At 44.0% G+C, this 9,414-nt stretch overlaps 2 protein-coding genes across 5 annotated transcripts in view; one reads left to right on the top strand and one right to left on the bottom strand.

The window, feature by feature from the left end:
• Positions 1-7,051: 7,051 nt before the first annotated feature.
• LOC136364476 (uncharacterized) lies at positions 7,052-7,657 on the bottom strand. Its single transcript, XM_066324449.1, has one exon. The coding sequence runs from the start codon at positions 7,655-7,657 to the stop codon at positions 7,052-7,054; it is 606 nt and encodes a 201-aa protein (XP_066180546.1).
• MAPK8 (mitogen-activated protein kinase 8) overlaps positions 7,591-9,414 on the top strand; it is a 39,645-nt gene continuing 37,821 nt past the window's right edge. For 3 of the 4 annotated variants that reach the window (XM_066323901.1, XM_066323903.1, XM_066323904.1), the window contains exon 1: positions 7,591-7,689. The gene's annotated coding sequence lies outside the window, so the exon portion shown is untranslated. Of the gene's footprint in view, positions 7,727-9,414 lie in introns of all 4 variants that reach the window. The other variant, XM_066323902.1, reaches the window with a different exon arrangement.

The following is a 9,414-nucleotide window of genomic DNA, read 5'->3' as shown; positions in this document are numbered from 1 at the left end:
TCCTTTTTTTTTTTTTTTTCTTTTTTTTTTCTTTTTTTTTTTTTTTCCCTTTCTTTCTTTTTTCTTTTCTTTTTTTAGTTTTTTTTTTTTTTTTCCTGGTGGTTCACTTGCCAGGTAATGAGAGTCAGCTTTTAGGAGGTGGCTCAGTATAAATCTCTGGCTCCGTCGACTTACAAGGACTCAATTGGATTACCTGACGCACACGGGAGCATTAGGTCTAAACCCCCCTAGACTGATGTCACTTTCAGCCCCTGGCCAATCCTGGGAGCAACAGCACAACCAACACAGAGACTGATGGTCTGAGGGGGTGAGTGTGTCTTTTATGAGCAGCAAAATCCTTGAGACTCAATAAACAATGCAGATAAGATTTTGATGGGTCTACCTGGCAGGAAAATAAACCAAACTGTAGGAAGGAAATTTGATCATTTATTAACATTGCCTAGTCTGAAATTTTTTTGTTAATTACAGTAGGCTGTAGCTGTGCTCAGAGCAGGGCAGAGGTAGCTCTTGGGATGCTGCAGGGCAACTGTGAGCTGGGTGTAAGAAACCTTACAACAGAAACCTTAGTAAAACAGAAGAGTGTTCTATTGGACTTATTCAGTAAGCTCTTCACAATAGTTATTCCTCCATTTTCCCCAGCTGTTTCTCTTTAATTCTATTTTTTTAGTTTTTGTATAAGTCCACAAATCTTCATTTGTTTAATTATTCTCTATATTTTGTCCCTGAACAACAGGATTTGCAAATGCATTTTTGTCTACAATCCTTACGGCAATACCTCACAGATGACTGTAGTGTAGATTTCTCAATTCATGTCAAAATGAAAATCTTGGATTTCTTTCATTGCCTAATTTCATGAAACTAGGCATTTAAGTTCAACATGGAAACAAAAAGAACAAACCAGCCTCATATTTCCTTTTTTCTTTCTCAGTCACTGAATATTGCCACTGTTGTCCCTAGCCCGCACTTTGGATTTCACATTCAGCTTGGTCAGCCCTTCCAGTGTATGAGTGTTGATGTGTGCTTTTGAGGAAAATATACAAGCTATGGTCTTCTTTATTTATCTTTAAAGAAAATTTATTCAGGTTTTCATCATCTCAATGGTTGTAAATCCCTCTCTTTTGACACTTGGAAGTGCAATATTGCCTTATCCAAAATGTCACTGAAAACATATATTTTGCTGAATTCTCCCAGTGGCTACATCACCCATCCTTTCATATCCTTCTCTAGTCCCTTTAATTTGTAGCAGCAAAATAAAAATATTTTTTATAAATTCTGGCTTGGTCCAGAAGTCATGAATCTGATCTGACAGGCAGTCTGACAGGACTGCAGGCAGGAATAAAACAGAATAGATAAAAAGGTCTCACGTTGGAGATGTCCTAAACAGAACATGCTGGAGTTGGCAAACCAACACTTATTGATAAACCCTACCAACTGTGCAGAAGAAACTATTTGTTGCCTTCTCCTGTAATCATTAGACTGATGCTGCTCTTCATTTTTTCTTTTTTTTTTAATTTGTGGATCCAGATACCAACAGATCAGCAAAAAGGCTATTAATGAAAAAATAAAATCTGAGCATTCATGCAGCTCAGGAAGCATTTTGCTTATTGTGCAATAGAGCCACACTAGCAGGACAAAAGCAACACAGAAGTTTGTGAGTGCTCCTTTCCCAGGTAACGAGTGGGGAGGAGATAGGAAGTTATTTTTAGTGGTGCATTTGTAGCTACCAGATCTGAGTTAAGTAGGTGTGTGTATAATGCTGTTTGTGGAGTCAACAGGGTGTATGTGACTTGTTGAATGATTTTGAGAGAAATAATGTGTTGAGTGGACATGCTCCTGTTAAATCAGGTAGAATGATTTGGTTAACTAATGAAAGTTCCTAAAGACTTTATGTTCTATTGCTTTAAGAAAAGACATTGTTTTTCTCATGAAAACATGCAATTGCAAAGTTGTGGTAGTTCTGTTGGCAGAAGCAGCAGTTCCAGATTTGTGAGATCAAATTCTCACCAATGGTGCCTTTTTTTTTTCTAAATAGTCATTGAAAGCAGCCCCTTTAGAAAATCATTCACAACCTACTGAATTGAACCAAAGCAGTATTTCAGACCCATAAACTCAAAATATACAATATGAGAGCTTCAGCTGAATTCGTTCTATTCATCTATTGAATCCTCACTGTGTACAGGTGACATGTATGTAATTGCAGCAAAGTTTATGTAACTAGAGCACTAATGAAAGAAGGTTAACAAGATGAAAGACTATTTATCCCAGTGAAGGAACTGCTGGATGGAGGCTTAGGATCTCCCTTATGTTCCTTCCAGCTTTCTGAGAACCGGCAATGGCTAGAATCCAATTATTCTCTGACATTAATGCCTTTTTATCCCACAGAAGCTGAAGTGTGGGAAGCTCTTAAAGTTTACATAAAGGTGAAGATTACTATTTACTTCTCAGATGATGGTGGTACAAGCAAGCTGTCAAAACTACAACCACAGCTCACGCCCATTGTTTCTGTTAAACAGAAGACTTCTAGTGCTTCTGCTAAGTTTTAACTGATTTTAGTTTGGAGTGCCATGGAGTGGATCATAGGCTGCTTGAGCTGTCAGAAAAATCAGGGAATCCTCCTTTTGTTTTTGGATCTTCTCAAGTCATACAACAGGACCTGAGCACTTCTGATAGTGTACTTCTGTGCATCATCCCTATGTCTACTAGATGTACAAATTAAAGTTTAATTTCCATCATGGTTTCTAAGCAGATTGGAATTTGTCCAGTCATCTATATTTAGCTGAGCAAAGTAATACAGGGAGGTGAGTCTATGCTCTTGTTCTGGTCTTTGCTGTCAGGGGTGTTTCACAGCAGTGAAACAGGGGAATCACATCAGATTTGTGTAACCCTAAGCTCAGTTAAAAAAAAAAAAAAAAAAAAAAAAAAAAAAAAAAAAAAAAGGCAAGAGGCCAGTATCTGAACAGTCCATTTCCCTTTAAGAAATAGTTCCTAAGGTAAATTTAAAAAAAAAAAACAAACTGGGAGTGGAGATGTATTGGAGTTTGGTTCTAAGTTTGTGTTTGAAGAGTGAAGAGTGCAGGAAGGCAGCATATCTCCTATTGCCACTCATGACAGTAACCAATTTTTTTTAAGAATAATAGCTGGCAAAGCCTGGCTCAAACCTCTGGGATTTTCTAAATCTTTAGAATTTTCTATGAATGGATGAGACCCAATTAAAATATCGCTTTTAGTTCAGTATGTTTAATTTGCTTTTGCTTCTTACACTGCTTTTGAAATGTGATGTGAGGTAAGAAAATATTATTGAACAAGTAGCTTCTGTTTGTGACACCTGATTACAGCTCTGCTGATCCCAGAAATAATTCAATGGGAAGCCAGTATTCCTATGACACATCTTCCCATGCATCCATCTAGGATATAAGACAAGAGGCTGTGAAGTGATTACTATTTAATGCCAAATGCTCTCAGACTGTAATGGAGCCACTTTCTAAATTACAAAAGTAAGTTCAGGCCATTAACGTGGGGAAAGAAAGACTGAAGCTTTAAAGGTTTCTTGGATATGGAGTGGAATTCCATGTATATACTCAATGCATAGTTTCATGAAAAATAGCCATTTTACCCAGCAAGGACATGGACACTGGTTGTAAGGGAAATGTCTTTTGGAATAGATATTTTTTATCTGTTATGCTCTTTGTCACCACAATGGAACCTGTGTACATTAACATATACTTGTGTATATGAGATTAACACTTTATTTACAGAGTGAAAATAATATTTCTTTACAATAGCTGAAGTGATCAAAATATATCTTCATTTCAAAATCCTGGAATGAGTGTGCATAAGTCATCACAGGGTACAATTCCGTAAGGCAGAGGTGTGTGTGGGCACTAAACTAGCATAAAGAGGTACAGTTTCACTCACAGGGGATCATTTGCTATTGAAGTTATCCTCCTTATTCTGCCTAATGGGGTTCACTGAGTGCTAAGGTTTTGTGCAGTATAGACTTAATACACACTATTAAGTACCTTCAAAAATACTTCGGTAAAATCATAAGATTTACCAAGTCAAAATAAATTAAGTTGTCTGTGTTCCTCCTCTACGTACCATTTAGCTCACTGTCACTTGTTTTTCAAAACTACTTTCTGAAGTTATCAGATTTTGTGTTGGAACCGTTATATGCAATGCTAGATTCAACTAGCATTTAGACTGGATGTAAGATAATTGGTGTTGGCCAACTTCATTTTCCAGCTCTTTTCTGAGATAACGTATGACACATTATCTAACCTAGAATAGGTGTTTGCATTTAGGAGTTGAAATTTAAAAACTTTGACAAGAATTGGTGCACTCCTGGGATTATTTTTTTTCAACCAGAAGAGCAAGGTCGGGAATGAAAAACACTGAATGCTGGTTGGAGAGACCTTTACTGAAAGTTTGCCTTCATTATCCCCTGTGTTTAGTGCCAGAGTCATCAGTGGTGTTCTGCGTAAAGTCACTAAAATTTGGTCAGCTTTGGATGGTCTCATGTACTAGAAACCATGGAGAGAGGATGGTACAGGAGCTTTTCCAATTATGATCACTTTGTAATAACAGGGAAGAAAAAGCTGACGTAAATTTCCCTATGGCCTTGTTCTGCATCCCGAAAATGCCCTTTGCTCCGGAATTATTCTTAGAAAGCCAAATACTAAGTCGTCATTGATAAGGGTGCAAGAAGGGATGGCAATATGAACTTTTCTTGAATTTGCCTATGAAAAATTTCTATTGAATAGTAGCATAAATGAAGAACACCCTATGCTGTATTACTATCTGTAGAAATGAGTCTGTAGAAATACGAGGTATGTGACCCCATAAACACTGTTTTCTCACAGTTAACCTACACATCCCTCCGCAAACAATTTCCGATTGGCTGAATATGTCTAATGATTGCACATATTTTGCTGCTTATTTACTCAGTGTAACAATTAATATAAATTGGCTGTACATGGAATTACGGCAGCTCAGGAAGAACTTTTCAGGAACAACAAAGAAGGGGCTAATAGCATTAATGCTATTTGAGAGAACCAAGTTTCTTGACTAGATGTGCAGAAATGTCTGAGCTTCAGTACCAGCCGTGAGCATGGCCCCACCTTCCTGTTCCCGTCTGTAACCTGTCGCATGGTGCCCCACGGTGGCCGCTTGCCTCCTCGGACATTTGCTGGAGACAGCAAGTGCTCCATTCAGTTGGGTTACTACTAAACAAAAATATTTTCTCCAGTCCATCATTATGTGCTAGTAGTCAGAATTCAATTGCATAACTGCATTTTGCAACTACTGTCTGTTTCTAGCAATTTAAAGAGGGAATACAGATCCCTCTAGGTGGTTACTTGGAATTGATTTCATAGTGTTTTGTAAGGTGCAATTAATTTTAAAAATCTAGCTGTTACAATGTTCCTTTTATTGGATTATTTTCATTATCAAAAGGAAATATTCTAACATCAGCTGTATTCATCAGCAATTAGTATGTGTGATTTTTTGTACACCTTTCAAGGCTGTAATATATCTTAATTTGGGCTTTGCTAGCAAATTTCCATTTCACTTTCTTACGTGAAATGCAGCTTCTTTGCTACAACCAATGGTGAAAAAAATGCTTCAGAAAAATATTATTACCAAAATTGCTTTATTTATTTCTATTTGTATTACTTCCAGGATTTTCTAAAAACTTCCATAGTCGGTATTGTCTTCCCTCATATATCTACCTTTATTGATAAATAAAAGAATATTTATCAATCTGTTTGCACAAGAGGATGTGGATGTTGATCCTGGCTGTGGCTTCTTAAGCCCTCGGTTGGAAAAACTGGGCCCCCTGAGTACCCACAATTCCTATGGATCCCTTCTTGATGAAGTGGCTCTTTCAAATACCTTCCCTTTAAACGAGAGGACTGATGAAGAAACTTGCTTGTGCTCCAGAGTGCCTTAATGCTGCTCCCAGGGTCCTGTAATGCCTCTCCATTGTCCCCAGATTGTTCCTAGTTGTACCAGAGATGCCCACAGCAGCAGGAAAGAGCCAGTGGGCTGTACAAGGCTCGGTTGGCAGACTCCCAGTGACATTCCTGGGAAGCATCACCCTCTAGAGAGCATGTCAGGTCAGCAGACGAGTCCTCCGTGCCTCCAGAAGAGACTCCTGCACTGCTGTCAGCCGTCACTTTTCTTACGAGCACTGGTGGCTGCTCAGGGAGCAGATGGGGCTGCCTCACTCAGCTCCAGCTCCTCTCCTGATGTGACAAGGTCTTTCCTCCTCAGTGAAGCAGTTCTGCAAGGGCACGTGCCTAGGATATCTTGTTTCTATTTACAGCTTGTCTTAAAGTGACTATAGACATAATCAGGAATTTACTTGCAAAATAGCCACCTTGTGTCTGTTCACTACAGTCCCACTCAGCTGAGTTACTATATGTATTATGCTAATCCATTTTGGTGCCAAAATAAATTCCGTTCTTCACCATGGATGCTTTGCGAACAAAAATAACTACTCCTTCTATCCTTTTATGTATTTTTAAATACTGCTCATAGGGCCTTTCTTTGCAGTAAAAATATACAAAGGCTTGCTGCAGCTTGCTGAGTGGCCTCCTTTGTCTTAAAGCAGGGACCTTCCTGTAGAACAGAAAAAAGAAAAAGAAAAAAACAAACAAAAGAAAGAAAAAAAAAAAAAACACCAACCAACCCCAACCAAAAAAAAAAAAACCCAAAAAAACAAAAAAACCCACAAACCCCCCCACCAAAACAAACAAACAAACAAACTCACAATGATACACCAAGGAAAATATTTAAAGTCTAAGGAGAGTGTGCTCATGTCAGGTGCCAAGAACCAAAGGCAAAACTGCACCGAAACAGACACAGAACAAGAAAATGTTACAGCGCTGCAGGTGCCCAGCAATGAGATAAAGCCCTGCCATGCCAGGCGGGCAGCCGGGAGCTGCCAAGGCCGGGAGAGGTGTCTGCGAGCAGCCCCGATGCCAGGCTGCGAGGGAGGTGCCAGCCACTGGCCCAGAGCGCCAGGGCAAAGGCCTCAAAACATGCAAATATTTCACGAAAGCCCCAGCAGGAAGAGAGGTCTGGCTACCGGGCGTAATCCAGGAAAGGAATTGCTCCAGGGCACAGGGCGCGGAGGAGGCAGAGCGATGCCGCTTCCCAGCAGGGATGCGCGGGCCCGGGGCAGCCGGGGCGCCAAAGCCCCCGCAGGACGGCCGTGAAAAGCAGCGGGCCAGGGCCCGTGCGGACCGGGGGCAGCGGGCAGCGGGCGGGCCAGGGCCGATGCGGACCGGGGGCAGCGGGCATCAGGCGGGCCAGGGCCGGTGCGGACCGGGGGCAGCGGGCAGCGGGCAGCGGGCGGGCCAGGGCCGGTGCGGACCGGGGGCAGCGGGCAGCGGGCATCAGGCGGGCCAGGGCCGGGGCGGACCGGGGGCAGCGGGCAGCGGGCAGCGGGCGGGCCAGGGCCGGGGCGGACCGGGGGCAGCGGGCAGCGGGCATCAGGCGGGCCGGAGGGGGCGGAGGGGCCGGGGGCGGGGCAGCGCCGGGCCGGGCGGGGCGGGGCGAGCGCAGGGGGCGGGGCGAGCGCAGGGGGCGGGGCAGCCGCAGCCGCAGCCGCGGCGGGCGGAGCGCGGTGCGAGTGCGCGGCCCGGGCCCCGCTCATTACTCAGCGGCCGAGGCCGGAGGCGGTGGTCGGTGAGCGGGGCCGGGGCCGTAGCCCTCGGGAGCGGCGGTGGGCGCAGGGCGGCGGGGCGGCGGCGGGGCCCGGGGCGGGCGGGAGAGCGGCGGCGGCGCGGGGCCCGGGGCCGGGGCGGGCGGTTTTGTTTACGTTTCGGCGGGCGGGAAGGGAGCCGGGGCCGGCCGTGCCCTTGCCCGGGGGCGGGCGGCAGTGCGGGGCGCTCCGGGCCGGTGACCTTCCGTGGCGCTGGGGGGTCGGGAGAGGTGCGGGTGGATAATGGCGGGGACCTCTTTGTTGGTGTGGCAGGAGGGGCAGGAGGCTCCGGGCTCCTCCTCCTCCTCCGCCCGGAGCGGGGGCACCGGGCAGGCCGGGCTGGCCGCTCCGTCTGCGGGAAGCAGCGTTGCCGGGCGGGGTGGTGGGGATGCGGCCCTCCGTGGGCAACTGCCGTGACCTTGCTTTTAAAAATGCCCCTTAAAGCAAAAAATACTTATCTGGGATAATGTAACTGCTCTAGATACACGGGCTGGGGGTGACTGGCAATGACTTTGATTCTTTTGCCTTTTAATTCTTAAATTTCTTTCAAACGGAGTGAGCTGTCTCTTTACAGAATTTCTGATTTCTGTGTCGTTACGTCCAGCTTTTTTCCAAAGCCTGGTTTTTTATGCCTTTTTGCCTGGAGCAGTACCATCAGTGAAGTTTGACCTGGGCTCCTTTAATAACCTACAAAACCAAATTCCACTTGATTGTTTATTCCACTCCCCAGCTACAATATTGTTTTTGCACGTATGGTGTGGTTTTGAATCTCACTGTTGTACAGAACAGGCTTCCTGAAGGCTTTCAGGCACTCTACAAATCCTACACGCTTTGGCCTATCTGATAATACAAACACAAAGGGTGTTATGCTTGTTCGGGAATGGAAAGTATTACTTGCTCTAGGGCATGTGCATGTGGAATTGAGCAAGTTTACTCATTGCAGCTGAGTTTTACTTACAGGTGTGGAGACTTAACCAGTGATGGTGTTGCAGGTCATGTGAGACCTGGTTTTGATTCTAGAGGTGCCAACAAATGCACTTTCACGACAGAATAGTAACTAATGTGCTTCAGTAGGTGTCTGCGAGTATATCCGTGCGTTGGATAACCTGGAAATGGTTTAAACCGTGAAATGAAGTGAATCTGGGCCAAACTTATTTAAAGCTGCTGTCAAAGTGATTTCAGTGACTTACTTGAGTGTTCCTTGTATATAATTAAGGGAAGCTCTCAATTCTTCTAACAGTAGCTAATCAAAATGTTGAATTTCAGATGGTCCCCTGCTTTGATCTCGGTCTCTGGGCACAGCCATCTTCCCTTTTTCCCCACGTGATTCAAAGATGTATAACACAGGCTAGTTTGATAGTTGGATGCCAGCGCAGGGACCAGACACATTGCAGGCTCCCTGCAGATGTTGATGCTTTTCAAGGCCAGCTGGGCGAAAGTGTGATAGAACAGAGAGAGAAGTATCTGCTGAACTGAAACTAATTCAGAATTGCAGAGGATGTACTAAGTTGTACTCTGAAACAAGGAGTTATAATGTCTTCTTCCCCAGCAAAAGTTCCCAATGTTTTTAGACTACTGGCTTGTATAAGCGTTCAGAGTAGTCTTGTGGGCTACCTATATGGAGACTTCTGAATCAGAAATATTAGTAAAGTGGTCTAAGAGGGTTCCTGGTCCTGTAGTTTTTGGACTGTGCCTTCTAGGTAGAAATA

Source organism: Sylvia atricapilla, chromosome 8 (assembly GCF_009819655.1).
Source record: "Sylvia atricapilla isolate bSylAtr1 chromosome 8, bSylAtr1.pri, whole genome shotgun sequence".
NCBI lineage: Eukaryota > Metazoa > Chordata > Aves > Passeriformes > Sylviidae > Sylvia > Sylvia atricapilla.
The sequence above is the reverse complement of the archived record's forward strand: the minus strand, read 5'-3'. Positions and strand labels throughout refer to the sequence as shown.